Raw genomic sequence first — 19,735 nt, 5'->3', positions numbered from 1 at the left:
TTTCTTTATGGGAAAAGAAAATTATTAAACTTCTCTCAACCATGATTATTTATGTTATATCTTTATTATACAAAAAATCAGAGCAGCCTAGAAAAATACATTTAAAGCAAAGTCATAAATATTTTTTAAGAAAGGAGAGGAGTTGGCATCAAGGGGAAAATTAGATAAGAAAACCATAAATCTGAATGACATTAGCACATAGATTATATATCCTTTTTCCTGATGAGTTGCTAATGGAGGACCCACAGTTTTGACCCTAAAGTCCCTAATATTCAAAACACACACATGACATATTTTGAAGTATTCATGAAACAGAAAATTGTATTTATTCACGAAAAAAATAAAACAAACTCAGTTTGCCTGGCACTAATAACCATGTTAGCCACCTAACATGTTAGCCGGAGTGAGTGAGATCTCTGTCAGGATGAGGAGGGTGACATATATCAATAGCTTTCCCTCTTCCTTGACCAAAACCAGCACATGACCACACCCAAGCTCAAGGACCCAAGAAATATAATCCTATCATGTGCCTTTCAGTTTGGAAAATTGGCAATTGCTTTAATGAAATCTACACTATGGGTCTTGCAAAATCAAGAGACTAATAGGTACTCAATAAACCCCTACTATAGATATAAAATGGTATTGAAAGAACTAGATTTTTACAGTCTACCAATCTGCATCAATAATATGATCTCAAGGAGTTATTTAATAAAAACAATTCTGTTAGGAAACAACCTTTATTAAAATATTGGTGGAAGCAATTAAGGGGAATGTGGCATCAATATAAATAGTATTGACAGCCACGTTTATCACTTATTAGTGTGTGTGATGTGATGTGCTTTTCACCATTAAAACTAATTTCAGTAGAGCCAAAAACAGTCCCTGGCAATACTGTCTTGATAAAGTATACACTGCCTAGGTCAGCACCTCCTGGGCAACTCAGCAAAGCACAGTAACAAGATTTAAAGTATTGTTTGTTAGGAAAAAGTCAGTTTCACCAAGAGCCATTTAAAAATCCCCATATCATGATTACACTCTTTATTTAAAAAACTGACATTTATCTTGATGTGACATTTTCATAATCCCTTAATGACTTTTAGTTGAAATACCAATGTTGACATGGAAAGAAAATCGTTCTATGAATGCTATAAAATATAATGTATACAACTATTAGACAACAGAGTGGCCAGTCCCAGTCTACAAATCATTATAAGCACAAATTGTTTAAAAACCATCACCTTTGGTGAAATTGACTTTTTGTTGTTGTTGTTCAGTCACTAAGTCATATCTAACTCTTTGCAACCCCGTGGACTACAGCACACCAGGTTTCCCTATCCTTCACTATCTTCTGGAGTTTACTTAAATTTGTATCCACTGAGTCAGTGATGCTCTATAACCATTTCATCCTCTGCTGCCCTATTCTCCTTTTGCTTTCAATCGTTTCATCAGGGTCTTTTCCAATAAGTTGATATTAGTTTTTATTTATCTAAAACTTTCTCAGTCCCCCGTGTTCTAGGGAGTCCATGAAGTTGACAGCTCAATGATCCATGACTATAATTGCTTCATAATTTTCATTCTAGGAAGCACTGACCTAGGCTTTAGGTAGGAAAGTCAAGAATGGGGATTTTTGTAGAATATCAAATAAAAAGTGTATCTGGAAGAGCCAAGGTCAAGACTAGCAAAAGCAGGTTCATTAGCTGTTTATTCACTACATCTGCATAACTCTCTTCTAACATTAAATAAGAGACATTTTAGATGAATATTTGCCTCCAGGAATTACAAATAATAAAAATAATTAGTTGAATGTTTGCGTTAGGAAAATATTTGTGCTCTCAATTGGTGATCAAATGCCTCTGTAATAAAGTTTAAAAAGAAAAATCCGCCCATATAAAAGGCTGAAAATTCAGGTGCCTTGGTGTTTTTTCAGTTCCAGAAATAATATTTTAAACCTCAGTTTCCAGGTCTGTATCTTGACATAAAACTTGCCAGTTCCCTTTCAAGAGATAATCTTAGCTGCAATTACACTAATGACCAAAATGAAAAATTGAATTCTGAGTGACCACAGCAGGTTAGCTCTTTATTCTCCAATGATATAAGAGATCAGCTAACAAGACCTCACCATGCATGCCTTTAAATGTTATTGATGGCCCTAAAGCAATTCTACCCTTTTAAAAATCCTTTTGTGCACCTGGTCTTGTTATCACCATAGGAGTGACTTGCATACTGTGGGCTTATGATTCATAGGGAGAGTTTCCTGTCATTTGTCTTACCTTCATGACATTACAATTTCACTAAATATTCCTCTTGTTTCCGTGTTAGCAGTGAAAGCACAGGACGTGTCAGATCTGTGCTCCTGTATGTTATGTGCTGTCTCCAAATGCTCCCTCCCTTTTGATGTAAAATCATTCTAGTTTACATATGTTAGGCACCTTCCAAAACCTCTGATAACTTGTATTGCTTTTCTGAAGACGTTTTCAATCCACCTCTTCATAAACTGAAGTTATGAAAGCCCTTATTCCATAATGCAAATGGACATGTTTTCCACAGAGCAGTGATTCCCAACCATTGCTGTGAAATACAGAAACTCCACTCTCAAAAATTCTAATTCAAGAGGTCTCTGGGATGGAGTCTAAGAATATCTGATTTTAAAACTTCCAGAGGGGATTCTCATTTGAATCCAAAATTTATGAGTTATGGGGATAACTATCTTAAAAGTTTGATTTCTGAGTCTTCTGCATTCATTTCTATGCAGATACCAAAAAGACAGCACCCAGTCCTTCAGTGACCAGCCCCAAGGAAGGTGATGCTGTTGTCATTTAGTCACTAAGTCCTATTGGACTCTTTTGTGACTCCATGGACTGTAGCCTGCCAGGCTCCTCTGTCCATGGGATTTCCCAGGCAAGAATACTGGAGTGGGTTGCCATTTCCTTCTCCAGGGGATCTTCTCAACTCAGGGATCAAGCCCTCGTCTCCTGGGTTGGCAGGCAGATTCTCTACTACTGAGCCACCAGGGAAACCTAAGAAAGTGATACTCTTGATTTAAAAGATTAATGACAATCTTCTCTCCAAAGCATGTGCAACTGTTTCTTCTCAGTGGACACCATTTCCAGGAATCCAAGAGAAAGAACACAGTCTAAGAAACTACCTCTATTTAGAAACTTTGTCCTTTCTGTTTACCTCTTTTTTGCTCCTGCCCACCGTAAAAACCCTACACATGGAATGTTGGAACTACCAGGATCCCAGTTAGGTAACAGAATCAGACTTAAGAGGCAGTGAGAAGAAGTATAAAAATAGTTTCATCTTTCCATTTATAAACAATCCTCTCTTCCCCTACTCATTCTGTGGGATAAGATGGGAAAGGGTAGAGAGGAGGGTTTCGGAGATATGCATATGTACAGATCTTCATTTAAATATATCTACATATCAGTATTGCCAATTCAACATTTAATGAGTTTTACTCTGAGGCATTATGATAAGTACTAAAGCTAAGGAGATCAATAAAATATATATCTCAGCATGGGATTACTCAGAAACCTGAGCAGTAGAAAAGGCAAGACTGTGCCATTATGGACAGCTCCAGGTATAAAATATGTTGAACATGAACTATTTTTAAATCTGATCAGCCGACCAATTTCTCCCATGAAGGTCAAGCATAACGTGATGAAAGCACATAGGATGGAGGTCAGTGGCCTGAGTCCTAGCTCCACATTAATCATTGGTTTGTCTCAGGTTTCCATCTACTGGGTCTCTGGATTTCCAAAGCTCCTTCCTATTCTATGTCTCCAGGCTACGGCAGTCAACCTACTAATCATCTATTTCTTTTTATAATTCCGTTTCTGACTCTTTTCCCTTATTTCTCTTTGGCAGATCCTGTTCATGGGCATGATGACTGAATACTATCATTACTTTTTCACAACCCTGGTAAGCATATCGGGTGGAAATGTATTTCACACTATCAAAAAATCTTCAGTTATTTTAAAGTCAGCCCTGGTGTCAAAGGCAGGATATTGTCATGGAGGTCTGTTTTACTTTCCTAAGAATTCTCTAAATCTAGAAATGCTAAATAGCAAGGGTCTTCTTTCCCTCCTTCCTTTCCTTCTTTCTTTCTTCCCTTCTTCCCTCCCTCTCTTCTTTCTTTTCTTAACTAGCATCAATGCATGTGCATCCAGAAAGGACTTAAAGCTTCCATTAAATAGAAACTGCCAAAGTACAAACTATTAATAAAGAAGAGTCATCTATATTTGTTATATATATTAGAGGACACCCTAAAATGTATCTTGGCATGCTATCTGATGTGATTTCCCCACCTGTGTCCAGTGGACAGCTGGTTTAGCCAGGGGTCACCTGTCAGGTGTTTGGAAGACAATCAAGATAAGGAACTTGGTAGAGGCTTTCCACATTGAACATTTTTCATCATAAGAAAAACCACGGCTCTAAGCCTGAGACATTCAAAAGAAACTATACAACCTTAACTTTTGAGAGATTATCAGATCGAAGAAGAAGGATTTAAGCATTTAACACATCAAAATGATGTGATAGCTCTCAGCCACACACACAATACACCACCCCCAACACACATACTCCACTCTCTTACATGAAAAGAAGACACATGATCAGCCTCCATTTCTAACCTGTAAAAGTGTGTCAGCTAAAATCTACCCAGATTTGCGAGATTCAATGAGTATCATTTTCCCAAAGGAATCTGGCCAGGTAGGCTGGTGCATCAGGGAAATCAAAGCCTTTGGAAAAAGGACCAGACAGGTCTCGTGCACCTACTTCTGGAAGCAGTAAACTCCAATCCTGAGTTGAGGAAGGGCTGCAGAGGATATCACAAGACAAATGCTATGGGGCAGCTGTTAAAATTATCACTGCTCCTGAGCTCGGAGTCAGGGAGTGGGATGCAGGGCAGAAGTTCCTGAACTTAAGTTTCCATGGTCTTCACTCCCTCGTTGACATCCTGATGGGGTCCTCCGTCAGAAGAGTCAAGGAGGACCCTGAGAACTAGAAAGTGTCTTACTCTACTCACAAATACTGCCCATCCCCATCACCATGGACACGCATGTCTTACTCAAGGCGAGATGGCCATCTGCCTCTGAATTTCTATCCTTCCCAGGTGTATATGCCTTTAAGAGTTAGTTTTGTTGAAATTTGAGAAAAATGTAAACAATGAAACCTAAGAAGGCTAGTCTTCAATGGAAGGACAGACCAGTTGCCTTCACACTCTTGCTTATTGCCTCATCCTCCACTAACGTGGGGATGTTGAAAACTGGCCATCGAATTCTCCATATTCTATCCTGCACAGAAACAATTTGGAGACCAAATGAATGTTGCACATGTTTAGGGTATTCACATTAGTGCATTGTATTTCTGTACTGTTGAATTAATAAGGGAATCAATATGCATCCTGGAAGTTTCTCTCTGACCCCCTGTAACTTGAGTAACTTTCCTTGTATTCATTGAGTGTGCTAAAGGAATCATTCCGCCTTGGATCTTATTCTTTAAATTTGCTTCTTTAAGCAATTTCCTTTGGTTTTATCTGCATTCTGCCATGCTTTGCTTTTGTTGTCTTACCACTTTTGTTCATGAGTATTAATGAAACTTAAAGAAAAAAGAAAATTAGTTACTTAGTGCAGGGGAAGTAAAAACAACAATTTAAAAGGCAGTGTACTTTTTCTCACATGAGCCAGGAGTTCAGAACTGCATTCTTAAGATTCCACAGTCTAATCTAAAGTTATCTTGGAAGTAGTGATATAGAAAAGAGTTATTCAAAAGAATAAATGTGTATGCATCTTCCACATATATAAATCACGAAATGTTTCTGAGGTTTTTCTTTTTAGTGACAACTATTATCACAGATAATACGCTGTCTTGTACTTTCAATAAAGCAGTTACATTGGTAGAAAATTTTTATGGAAGTTTTTTTTTCTTTTATTAACTGTTAAATACTATTTTGAAATTTTGGTTCATTCCAAAATGTGAGATATTTTAATGACATGCTTTAGAGTCTAACCTTTCTTTATAGGAAAAAGTTGAAATGATCATTTAAGTCTATTTTACATGCAAACCAACAAAACTTCTGGTTTAAATTCAGCCCTCATATATAATAGAAAATACTAGGATGAGTTCAAGTTTTTTCCCCTGAAACATTATCTAAAAGAACAAGTTCTACTGTTAAGATATTCATATCCACACAACCACAGACTCTAGTTTATTCTCTGAAAAGAGCCCTTGGTTCTTATTCTAAGCTTGTGTCCAGTGATCAATTTTCATGCTCTCATTAAATGAGACATGGGTTAGTTTCAATGAGCCAGGAAATGTTTCTTTGTTTTTTTTTGGCTGAGAGTGATCTTCCTGTCAAATGTATATGCAAGATCCAAACTTCACCTCCTATGGCCTGGGGCAGAAAGTTATGAGGGAGACAGGTGGTACTGCCACTACAAGTGGATCATTCTCAGGCCAGTCACATCACCACTCAGAACCTCAGTTTCCTCATCTAGAAAATAAAGGCAGTGTACCGAATGGACACAAAGGCCCCTTTCAACTCCCCAAAGGACTATATCCTTAGGAACATAATTCTCTAGCTTCTCAGAATGGCATATCCTGTGTCCGAGGGCATGCTAATTATTGGCAGCTTAATTCCTGTTCTCAGTTTATACAAACCATAACAGTATTGCAAAAACAAATAGATGAAAATGAAAATTGATTACTGCCTTAGAATTTGTCAGGCAGCATGCAAATGAAGAACAACGGGAAACGTTCTTTTATAGAACCAGTGTGATGATGGCTACCATGCTTGTTTTAACCTGTTTGTTGCTTCTGCAAGCATTAGCTCTCTTTTGCATCAAGAACGCTGAAAATGTTAACTCTTTCTACTTTTATCATTTTTAATATTGCGCAGGACTTATTTGCTTTAGATCTGGAACTCTATAGGTACAGTGGTGTAAATATGACTGGGTTTCGGCTACTTAATATTGACAACCCTCAAGTGTCTGCCATCATCGAGAAGTGGTCCATGGAGAGATTGCAGGCCCCACCCAGGCCTGAGACTGGCCTTTTGGATGGCATGATGACAGTAAGTAGCTTTAAAATAAAATCATTTGAGATAATGTTTGACTTCCTCAGGGGTTAGGTTAAGAATCTCATATGCTTTCTATGGGCTTCCCTGGTAGCCCAGATGGTAAAGAATCTGCCTGCAATGCCAGGAGACCGGTGTTCGATCCCTGGGTCAGGAAAATCCCCTGGAGAAGAGAATGGCTATCCACTCCAGTAGTCTCGCCTGGAGAATTTTGTGGACAGAGGAGCCTGGCAGGCTACAGTGCTGTGGGTTGCAATGAGTCGGACACTACTGAAGCAACTTAGAATACACACAGCATGCTTTCTGTCATGCAAGGGAAATGTGTTATAACCTGTGCCGAGCCTTGTATGAGAGGAGGAGGAAGGATTATTATGGATTTTGAAAGCTTGTGCATGGCAACTGTCAAAAACTGCTCTTTTCAACTTCCTGACAGTAAGGGCCTCAGACAAAAAGGCAAATGTGAGACAGTCACCACTGTCAGCTAAATGGGGGCAAAGCATAAACCAAAGCAAGGGGAAGTAGGAAAATGGTGACCCCCTGGGAATGTGGCCTTGGGAAGGAGGGAGGGAAGGAGGAGGAGCAAGCTGCCTGTAAAGTTTCTTTAGAGCCAGTTTGCTCTCCTTGCTTCTGCCACATCTCAGCAAGCAGAAGCACACGTGGAAAAATCCAGATTTCCATACGGTTGGAGAGTTCACATTCTTCTTGTCCTGGGTGCAGGAAGGTGCACCTTTGCAGGCACTGACGATGCTTTACACCAGCCATATGTTGCTCTCAAAGCAGATGCCAAGCCTGCCTCCTGTGGAGAGAGAGGTACTCTGCTGAACACATAAATTGCAAACTGCCTCATCAGAGAGCTTCTCACTAACATCATTTGTCTCTTGTTGTCAAATGCACCTACCCTAGCTTTATTTCTCTAATGAAGCTCCCTCTGTGATGGAAGAAAATTGCAGGAAAAAAAAAAAAAGATCTCTATGTCAGAACAGTGTCATCCAAGGGAAAAGATATTGGGAATGCGGGCAGGTAATAGCATTTTAAATTGGCATAGTATTTCATTCTCTGTTCCCATCATCGGGAGAAACACTCTTGCTTTTAAGATGCAATTTACCGATAACTGAAAGGCATCATCTCACAGATAAATAAACTTAGGATTTCTCTTCTTTTTCTATCCTTTTGAACAAGGTACAAATGAAAAAAAAAAAAGAAGAAATGAATGAATAAAGTGGTTCTGGATGATTCCGTGTTTAAGGTCCCTGTCTTTTGTTCAAATCTGAAATAACTCTTAAAATATACAAAGTGACCTGAGAGATAATGATGGAAAGCATTTTGGTACAAATGAGCCTTGGGATGACTTGAAACATTGCTTTAAATAAGAAGTAGAAAATATCCAAGGAAATGCTAGACTTCTGAAAGAAAAGATAAAGAGAGAGAAAGGGAGGGAGGAAGGAAAGAGAGAGACTTTAAAAAAGCTGCTAATATATTTTTCCTCCTGGAGCTGTAATTCCAATGTGTTCAAATATGGTTCAAAATCTTCTATCCACCCTCTCCCCCACTTCTCAAACAAGATCTCTATCACAGGATGAGACTGAGAGTCATTTTTACCTGTGCTCCATGAGCACCACTGAAAAAGTTAGAGTTTGGACCTACCTTAATACAGATGTGAATTCATGCCAGACATTAATTATTCATCACAAGTATGTCTTAATTTACCAAAAAAAAAACTGTCCTTTGTCTTCAATTATACTGAGCTGACAGAACACTTTGTGCATATTGACTGAGATGAGACAAAACGTTAAATGAGGCAGACAGAACCATACTGTTCTCACCCAATCAGGCTCACCAGTCCTGTGGACAGGAAGCATGGCAGCCCCAAGTCCCCAAGGATGAGAGACTCTGTCTAGAATTTACTATAGTCTTCTCATCTAACCAGAGGGGTCACTGTTATTAGCATTATTGTTGTTGTTGTTATTATTATAAACTATACAAGGAAGGAGGGATTTATTAGAACAGAAGAAGGTGACTCAACAGGTTGCTGCAAAAGTGGGTAGAGTAACTATGTTAGGTTGCGACATCATTACTGAAAAAAAGTGGTAACTCTCAGTTGGGCACTAGAAGGCAGATCCCATGGTTACACAAATAGAGCCTTGCCATTGATTCTGTGAAGCATAATGTTGACCTGTATTTTTCCAAACAGTCCATTTTGCAGCCCACTGTTTCCTTTTGGCTTTTAATAGAAGTTGCTTACTCCTTGGAAGGAAGGTTATTACCAACCTAGATAGCATATTAAAAAGCAGAGACATTACTTTGCCAACAAAGGTCCATCTAGTCAAGGCTATGGTTTTTCCAGTGGTCATGTATGGATGTGAGAGTTGGACTGTGAAGAAAGCTGAGCACCAAAGAATTGATGCTTTTGAACTATGGTGTTGGAGAAGACTCTTGAGAGTCCCTTGGACTGCAAGGAGATCCAACCAGTCCATCCTAAAGGAGATCAGTCCTGGGTGTTCATTGGAAGGACTGATGTTGAAGCTGAAACTCCAATATTTTGGCCACCTCATGCGAAGAGCTGACTCATTAGAAAAGACCCTAATGCTGGGAAGGATTGGGGGCAGGAGGAGAAGGGGAGGACAGAGGATGAGATGGCTGGATGGCATCACTGACTCGATGGACATGAGTTTGAGTAAACTCTGGGAGTTGATGATGGACAGGGAGGACTGGTGTGCTGCGACTCATGGGGTCGCAAAGTGTCAGACATGACTGAGCGACTGAACTGAACTTTAGTAAAAGTGGCTAATTTGGGAGTATAGAAACAGCATATGAAGCTTAAAGGGCAAGTATAATAAGGGAAATCAACTCTAAATATTCACTGAAAGGACTGATGCTGAAGCTGAAACTCCAATACTTTGCCCACTTGATGCCCACTAGAGCTGACTCATTGGAAAAGACCCTGATGCTGGGAGAGATTGAGGACAAGAGGAGAAATGGGGTGAAAGAGGATGAGATGGTTGGATGGCCCATCACTGACTTGATGGACAGGAGCTTGAGCAAACTCTGAGATAGTAAAGGACAGGGAAACCTGGCTTGCTGCAGTCCATGGCGTTGCAAAGAGTCAGACACGACTTATCGACTTAACAACAGCAACAGTAAGGGCATCTGATGGACTGATGGTCGAGTCAAGAAAGCACACCCTAAGTCCCTAAGACCAGGCCTAGTGTTAACAAGTCTTTGTTCTCAAATAGCCTCTGAACTCAAACTCCTTCTTCTCTACCTTAAAGATAAAAACTCCTTTGATTTCAATTCCACTGTGTCTATTTATCTCAGGTCCATATTTCATTCATTAATTTTTTTCTAAATTTTTATTGGAGTATAGTTGCTTTACAATGTTGTGTTATTTTCTGCTGCGAGTCAGGCATCAGTCAGTTCAGTCACTCAGTCATGTTCAATTGTTTAGAACCCCATGGACTGCAGCATGCCAGGCCTCCCTGTCCATCACCAACTCCTGGAGTTTACTCAAACTCATGTTCATTGAGTTGGTGATGCCATCCAACCATCTCATCCTCTTTCATCCCCTTCTCCTCCCGCCTTCAATCTTTCCCAGAATCAGAGCCTTTAACAATGAGTCAGTTCTTCCCATCAGGTGGCCAAAGGATTGGAGTTTCAGCCTCAACATCAGTCCTTCCAATGAATATTCAGGACTGATTTCCTTTAGGATGAACTGGTTTGATCTCCTTGCAGTCCAAGGACTCTCAAGAGTCTTCTCCAACACCACAGTTCAAAAGCATCAATTCTTCAGCGCCCAGCTTTCTTTATAGTCTAACTCTCATATCTATACATGAGTACTGGAAAAACCATAGCCTTGACTAGACAGACTTTTGTTGGCAAAGTAATGTCTCTGCTTTTTAATATGCTATAGTTTGGTCATAACTTTCCTTCCAAGGAGTAAGCGTCTTTTAATTTCATGGCTGCAATCACCATCAGCAGTGATTTTGGAGCCCCAGAAAATAAAGTCTGTCACCATTTCCACGGTTTCCCCATCTGTTTGCCATGAAGTGATGAGACCAGACGCCATGATCTTAGTTTTCTGAATGTTGAGTTTTAAGCCAACTTTTTCACTCTCTTCTTTCACTTCATCAAGAGGCTCTTTAGTTCTTCTTCACTTTCTGCCATAAGGGTGGTGTCATCTGCATATCTGAGGTTATTGATATTTCTCCCAGCAATCTTGATTCCAGCTTGTGCTTTATCCAGCCCAGCGTTTCTCATGATGTACTCTGCATATAAGTTAAATAAGCAGGGTGACAATATACAGCCTTGATGTACTCTTTTTCCTATTTGGAACCAGTCTGTTTTTCCACATCCAGTTCTAACTATTGCTTCCTGACCTGCATACAGATTTCTCAAGAGGCAGGTCAGGTGGTCTGGTATTACCATCTCTTTCAGAATTTTCCACAGTTTATTGTGAATCACGCAGTCAAAGGCTTTGGCATAGTCAATAAAGCAGAAATCGATGTTTTTCTGGAACTCTCTTGCTTTTTCGATGATCCAGCGGATATTGGCAATTTGATCTCTGGTTCCTCTGCCTTGTCTAAAACCAGCTTGAACATCTGGAAGTTCACATTTCATGTATTGCTGAAGCCTGGCTTGGAGAATTTTGAGCATTGCTTTACTTGCGTGTGAGATGAGTGAATCAGACATACATACACATCTATCCCCTCTCTTTTGGGTTTCCTTCCCATTTAGATTACCACAGAGCAATGAGTAGAGTTCCCTGTGCTGTACAGTAGGTTCCCATTACTTATGTTTTGTACATAGAATCAATAGTGTATATACGTCAGTCTCAATCTCTCAAGTTATCCCACAGCACCTTTCCCCACTTAGTGTCCTTATGTTTGTTCTCTATGTCTATATCTGTGTTTATGCTTTGCAAATAGGTTCATCTTTACCATTTTTTCAGATTCCACATTTTGGGCTAATATGAAATATTTGTTTTTCTCTTTCGGACTTACTTCATTCTTGCTTCTCTAGCATTTGCTGCTTCCAGTGCTTGGAACCTTCCCCTATTCATGTTTGCTCAAAGATTACATCACTGCAGACACCTTCCATGAACTTGCTACCTAGTCTAGAACCCCTTCTTCCTCTTATTCTCCCTCCCCTAACATGTTTTACTTTTCTTTGTAGCCCTTATGTCAATATGTCATATTCATATTTGTTTGTTTGTTTGGTACCATCACCTACAAGAATATAAACTCTATGAAGCTGGAAATTTTGTCTTTTCATATTCTGCTCTATTCTCAACACTAGGAAAAAGCTGGTACAAAACAGGCTTTCAATAAATATGTACTTAATAAAAGAATTAATGTACTAAATAATTGAGGTCTTCTACATATGAATTGAGGTCTAATAAGACTCAAGATATTAAATGAAAAATATTCACGTAGCCCTGAGATAATACTGCAAAAGTCCAAAAAGAGCTCCTATAAATGAGAAATTGGCATGATTAGTAAAGATAGAGATTATTCTAAAGTAATAATATTATTTCAAAAATCAGTCATACACTAACCACTATCAATAATTAATTAATACTCTTTTAATAGAATTGGTTTCTCCAAAATTGCATGCCATTTCCTCACTGTTCTCCACTGTGAATCTCCCTGGGGCCCTTTATTTTTGTGTGTGCCACATACATACACAGATGCCCTTATGAACATAAAATATAGGATATTTTTAAAACCTATGTATTTTGACATTCCATCTACTTATCTACTTTCCTTTTCAATGTTTTAACAATTAAGAATTTCTTAGACCATTATACACTAAAAATATCTTCAAAGAATATTATTATGTCAGAATACATTCAAATCTGAAAATAAGAAGTAGGTTGTAAGTGAGTTGCTGTGTGAGTTGCTGTAAGTTGCTGGGTAAGTCCAAAAATTTTGACTTCAGACATAAGAAACATATACTAATAACAAAAAACATTGACATTAAAAACAGGGTCAAAATTGAGTTAATTAAGAAAACTGTTACCGAGTCAAGAGTACAAAAACAGTGAACCTCATTATTTAAAAAGTGTTCTATCAACTGAAGTGTCAGTTAACTTAATAGGAGTTTAGAGTGATTTTGTAAAATGTACTTCATTTCTTGTCTTTACATTTAAATTTCTCTCTTGGACTAATTCAATCTATTGGCTTTTGAGGATAGACTTTGGTATTGGAGCAGCCCATTCTCAGATGGATTCTTCTCTGATTGTGAACCAAAATTCTGTATGATTTAATATGGCATAGAACCATGGAAACAACAAAGCACTGATCTGTCATCTGCCTTCCTAGTTCTTCGAATGCATTCACAATGTGACGTTAAGTCACTACCCTTATCTTACGTGTAACCGTTTCCTATAACAATGATCCATAGAGATGACAACTTTGAGTGTCCAACTTGTGTGTCACCGTGACTGTCTACTGCTACCCTTGTGATACAACAGGCAGTGGGATTCAGTAGAAAAAGCAAGATCTTTCCGTATTAGGAAAACCTAGTTTAGTCCTTGCTATGCCCCTGAATAACTAAATATCCTAAATTGTGTAGCTTCTCTGAGCCTCCTAGCTCATCTGCATTCTGTATAATAATACTTTACAATGTTACTTTACAAATTCAATTAGGTAACATACAGGAAGCCTTTAGGACATAGTATTGAATTTACTTAATGGTACCTGCTGTTTTGCCAATTTGTATTCAATGAAAGAAGAACAAAAGGCTTTCTGAAAGACGAGATTTTATCTTATTCAAGGCAGGGTCCAGTTCTCTACAAAGACACACATTCTTCAGTTTGCAAGTCTAGTCCAAGATGGCCTCTTCCCTGGGATCTGTGTGACGTCGTATGACCAATGGCATCACCCAGTTCTGTTTCCAACTCCATAAAAGTCCTCTTTTCCCTATTCCTGTCTTTCTCAAAAGCTGGCAAATACTCACTGAGATTCTCAGTATGCCAACTTCTGTGCCAGACTTCACTAGAGCTGCTCTCCTAATTGCTGAATTTCTAGATAATGAGTACAAGGTGGTATCTTTGCTACCTTCCACAACCTTCTTCCAAACCCAAGCTCACTTGCAAGTTGCTCTTCCCCACTTCCTGAGTGCTCGCCGACTCTCCTAGCACTTTGGCTCCCTCAGAAGCGTCCACCCCACCAGCTCGTGCTCCCTTGCAGGGATCTTGTAGCCAAAACACGAGCCCTCTCACCCTTATTAGAATCCTCCTCGTTTCAAGGGGTGTGTCTCAGAAAAGAAGGAAACGAGCTAATTCATACTAAGAGGCAAACTGCTGTTAGCTCTATGCGTGGGTGAGATATTAACATTTTAATAGAGGAAACCAGGAAATGAGGGGGATGAGGTACTATTTGAAAGTATTTCCCTCCTAGAGAACCGATTTGTTTATCCATATCAGGGTAATGTGAAAGTTTCCAAATTTGGAGAGGAGATGGAAAATCTGTACATTTCACTTATTTGCTTTTCAAAGACTGGGTCTCCCTTCAGCAGCCTGATGTCCTCTAGGTTTTTTCAACAACAGCAACATGCCAGGCAGGGAGCAAAATATGGAGACTCCATAAGGCTGTCTCAGGTTGGTAACTCTCATCCCTAAGGTGACATAGCATCTCAATTGGTTTATATTGGGGTCTCCAAGAGCTTCCCTGGCGACTCAGATGGTAAAGAATCCACCAGCAAAGTGGGAGACCTGGGTTCGGTCCCTGGGTTGGGAAGATCCCCTGGAGAAGGGAAAGGCTACCCACTTGAGTATTCTGGCCTGGAGAATTCCATGGGCTGTATAGTACATGGGGTCATAAAGGGTCGGACAGGACTGAGCGACTTTCACTTTCATTTAGGAGGACTCATAAATCAGAAAAGGTGTTATGTTCATAGTTACAACTTATTACAGCAGAAGGATACAGATTAACATCAACAAAAGTCACAAAGACCAAGTCTGCATTGACAGTGCTTTATTCTCTCAGCAAAAATGTGTGACAAAATATATGAAGTGTTGCCAACCAGGGAAGCTTATCTGAGCCTTGGTGTCCAGGTGTTGTAGGCACGCATTCTGAGAAACAAACTCACTCAGAAGGACAATGCAGGTAGTGGAGTGCAGTTTATTACACCAGCGGGCCCAAGGCAGAGTCTTCTCTTAGCCAAGGACCCCAACCAGCATTTGTGAAAATCTTTTATACCCCATGTGTACATGTCCGAACTCACCACCCCAAATTCCTTGAGACTTACGTGAACAAAGGAAGGGTAAATACAATCACAATAATCCCATCATTCATGTGTTATGTGTTCAAACAGTTAAACAATTGGCCAATAATCAATAAGCCCGAGGTTACACTCTGATGGCCTGTCTGGAGACAGGGGTGATCAGTGTATGTTTTCTCTTAGGTGATGAGTAACCTGGTTACGATCTTCAAGGTTCCCCTGTCTGGACGGGGTCTTATCCTTCTATTGTTGTTTCCATAGGCACTAAGCACAGAGTTTAGAGTCCATTGGAGAGATGGCCGAGCATGATCAGCATGAACAGGCCTAAGATGGAGTCCAGGCCCTATGATTTCCCTCTTCACAGGGATTTTATGGGGGGTCAGTCACAGGCATAGAGCACCTACCCAGTTGGCCTCAGTTAGTCTCCAGCCACTCCAGAGGTCAAACTGGTATGACAAGGTCCAGAGTACCAAGTGAACAAAAATAGGCAATCACCATGAGTCACACTGTTAGCATAAACTATTTGCATTACCCAAGAACCCATTGATGCAAAGACATTCTGATTAGGCAGAATATTCTAAAGAGATAATCTTCCAGAAGTCAGTCAAAGACTATAGCCCTTTCTTTGGAATTTGAAGGGTTTGAGCACCCTAAGTCCTCTGAGTTAATCCTTTATTGCACATCATTATAATCACCAAAATATTGTGCACTGGAAAGAAGTCCACCTTCAGTATGCCTATTTTGTGATCCATGTGCTGTAAAAATATTCTCTTAGAGGCGCTGAGCATGTGGTGTCTTCTAAGTTTTATGTGTAAATAGAATGTGAAAACAAACACATTTGGAAGAATAAAATTTGAAACATTGGCCATTTTTTTTGTATATATTTGCTTAAAATGGCTTGAGAGTTGCTGTTTGGTAAGCAGGCCTCTAGCATAAAACTGAAAAGGGGAGGAAATTCAGTGGTGGTTTATTAGTGCTATAAAGTACTTAAATGTCTCCTCAATCTGAGAAAACGTGGTATAAAAAGGGAAGCATAGCTTTAGAATAAATGATTTTCTTCTTTGAATTTGGAAAGCACCAATCTGGCCTATGGTTTTGTATCTTGCTATTACTTAGCTCAGTGTAGAGACAACCTTGACGAAGAAAGTTGAAATCCTAGTCACTAAGTTAAGTGTATAGAAAAGTTAGACCTTTGGAATTCCTCTCCTCACACTTCTCTATCAAATCAGTCATCAATCAGCCAATTACTGAATATACATACAAATGTATATTTTAAAAAGGTACATTCCAAGGCTCAAAAGTCCCAGGTCCCCATAGCATGGTAGTTGACAGCATACGCTCTGAACTCAGCATTCATCCCAAGATGAAATCCTTGCTCCTTCCCTTACTGGCTATATAACTTTAGGCAACTTATTATTAAAGTTATTTCTGGTACTTTCAAGCCTCAATTTCTCTGTCTGTACTTGGGTTTCCCTGGTGGCTCAGATGGTAAAGAATCTGCCTGCCAATGCAGAAGGCATGGGCTTGATCCTTGGGTCTGGAAGATCTCCTGGAGAAGGAAATGGCTACCCATTCCAGTCTCTCTCTCTTTTTTTTTTTTTTGGCCCACTCTAGTCTTCTTACTTGGAGAATTCCATGGACAGAGGAGCTTGGTGGACTACAGTTCATGGGGTGACAAGGAGTCAGACATGATTAAGTGACTAACACTTTCACTCTTCACTTTCAAAATGGGCAAAATACCTACTTTGAAGGTTTAATTTCAGTAATTAAAGGAGATAACATGTAAAATGCTTATAGTGTCTAGAATGTAGTTAATTGCCAATGGATATTGATCCTGTTGACCTATTATTTATAATCATTAAATCACCATACAAATACTTGGTTTAGATGCAACTCAGCTGTGTGGTTGAGAGCATAAACCCTAGCACCAACTTCCTGTGTTTGAATGTTAGCTTTCTCATCACTAGTTTGGGGACAACATTTAACTGTGTCAATTCTTCATCCATAAAGGAGTAGAAATTGTGGTGAAGACACAATGACTGCAAAATATTTGGAAGAGTACCTGACATATAAACCAATGTATGTGCATGCTCAGTTGTGTCCAACTCTTTGTGACCCTACGGATTGTGTCTAGCCTGCCAGGCTCCTCTGTCCATAGTATTTTCCCTGCAAGAATACTGGAGTGGGCTGTCATTTCTTCCTCTAGGGGATCTTCCCAACCCAGGGATCAAACCCATATCTCCTGCATCTCCTGCATTACAGGCATATTCTTTACTGCTCAGCCACTTGGGAAGCCCTGACATATAAGTGCTCTATAAATGTCAGCTATTATGATAGACTGCCTTTTTAAAAGTCTCATTCTGTCAATAGATAGGCCTTAGACTAGTCACTTAATTTCCCTGAACTTCAGTTTTCTGATCTGTAAAATTGATTATATCAGCCTTGAACTGAACTGATCAGAATATTTTTAAGCTTTAACAATTATCACAATCACAGCTTCTACATATCACTCATATTGAGTGTGAGTGAAGCAATTAATCTTAGAAATACATCATAAAACCTTGGAATTATACAGTTTTCACAAAAATTATTTTATTTTAAGCATGAAATAACATTAATTCCTTCATCTAACATTTTTTAAACAACTTTCATGTGTCAAGAACTGTGCTAGCCGCTAAAAAATGAAGTTGAGCACTTTTATCAAGTAGGAGATATACAAAGATTAATATATTATATGAAAAATGCAATGATAGAGATTGCCCAGAATAATAAGTATTCAAAGTAGACATATTCTCTGGACTCAAAGACTGATAGAACACAAGATGTAATTCCCCTTATTTTCTCTTTCTGCCTCCATCAAGATATGTTCAATAAATGTTGAATAAATATATGCTGAATAAATCATCTTATTTTGGAAAACTACATCATTGTCTTCAGTCTATGACCTAGATTTTCGGTTTAACTATACAAATTACTGGTTATCTGTATGACCCTACACAAATCAATATACTGCCTTGAGGTCAGTTTCTTACATAATAATAGCTTGATTCATCTTTTCTGTTTATTTTGTGGGGTTGTTGAGAATTTCAAATGAGCTAGTATATTTGAAGTTGCTATGAAAATCCTCAAGTAAAATGCAAAGGTATTATGCGATTTTATCCTTAAAAAAAAGCACAGGGCAATACTTCAGAAAATACTGAGAGTATTATGTGAAATTTTGCAAATGAGAGAAATCTCATGAGTCAAAGAATGACATAGCCAACCCCCTGGCCCCAAAGGAATGACTATTTCCAATCTCTATCAGGAAAGCAAGTTCTGACAAGAACTCACATTTTTCTGAGCAAGCTACAGAGGTCTGCTCTTCTGAGAGTCTCTTCAAATCTGCTATTGAATTTCATCCTATGACTACAGCCTTCTTGACTCTGGTCAAAGGAAGTGCCCAATATCAGTATCTTTATCTAGAAATCACATGTTAATTTTGCTCACAGCACTCTCTTTCTACAAAATATAACAAGTAAATAGACAAGAGACAGTTAAACACTGAGAAACAAAATCTGATATTGAAATATTGAGCTTCTAACTCAATGTATTGATAGTTGATCTTAACACTGAGTTTAACAAAAGACACTCCAAACATACCGGTTCCCTGAATCAAGTCTTTTGTGGCTGATCCAAGTTGCTTTTTTCTTTCTTTCTTTTTTTTTTAAAGAACTTAAAACGAAGCAGAGCCATGACTACAATTTACTCTGGGGTACAAAGGCATTATTTTAGAGAAAAATAGCTATGGGAGAAGGAAAGGTGTTCAGCTGGAGAATAAATGGCTGTTAAGGTCGAACAAATAGGAGATAAGGAAGTGGGCAGAGTGATTACGCAGGTAAAGAAGGATATAAGTAAAGGTGGAATTGAAGATGTGGTTTGTGTTTTCCTCCACAGACTGAAGCTGCTCTGATGTATGACGCTGTGTACATGGTGGCCATTGCCTCCCACCGGGCTTCCCAGCTGACCGTCAGCTCCCTCCAGTGCCATCGACATAAGCCATGGCGCCTCGGACCCAGATTTATGAATCTAATCAAAGAGGCAAGTGACGCGCGTTTACAGTCCAGTTCTTCCTTTGGCTCCGTGCTTCTGGACTTGTCCATATGGTGAAGTCTTCCAATTTGGCTCTGTTGGCATGATACTATTTGGTGAGGTCCTTCCCATTTGGCTCTGTTGGTGTGATGTCTATAAGAGAGGAGAAGTCATCATCAACCAGTCTGCTGGGAATTCACTGGTAAAAATTTGTGGAGAAGAACTACCAGGGACTTTCCAGGGTGACGTTGAGAAGCTTTCAAAAGCTACCGGATTTTAACATTCACCTTCCTTTATTGCAACTCAGGCCCCCGCTGCTCCTGGCCCTCCACATGTGTTCATAATAACTCACAGGTGCTTATTCTATGGCCT

General features: G+C 39.2%; 1 protein-coding gene across 9 annotated transcripts in view; it reads left to right on the top strand.

Annotated features, from left to right (window-relative positions):
- Positions 1-19,735, top strand: part of GRIK1 (glutamate ionotropic receptor kainate type subunit 1) — a 436,272-nt gene that overhangs the window by 307,063 nt on the left and 109,474 nt on the right. For all 9 annotated transcript variants that reach the window (XM_081558024.1, XM_081558013.1, XM_081558007.1 and 6 more), the window contains 3 exons: positions 3,868-3,921; positions 6,899-7,072; positions 19,229-19,372. In XM_081558024.1, coding sequence (XP_081414150.1) covers positions 3,868-3,921; positions 6,899-7,072; positions 19,229-19,372 — 372 coding nt within the window. The remainder of the gene's footprint in view (positions 1-3,867; positions 3,922-6,898; positions 7,073-19,228; positions 19,373-19,735) is intronic.

Source organism: Giraffa tippelskirchi, chromosome 2 (assembly GCF_054371585.1).
Source record: "Giraffa tippelskirchi isolate mGirTip1 chromosome 2, T2T-mGirTip1v1.2.pri, whole genome shotgun sequence".
Classification (NCBI taxonomy): domain Eukaryota; kingdom Metazoa; phylum Chordata; class Mammalia; order Artiodactyla; family Giraffidae; genus Giraffa; species Giraffa tippelskirchi.
Note: the sequence above shows the minus strand (reverse complement) of the source record. Positions and strands in the feature narration are given on the sequence as shown.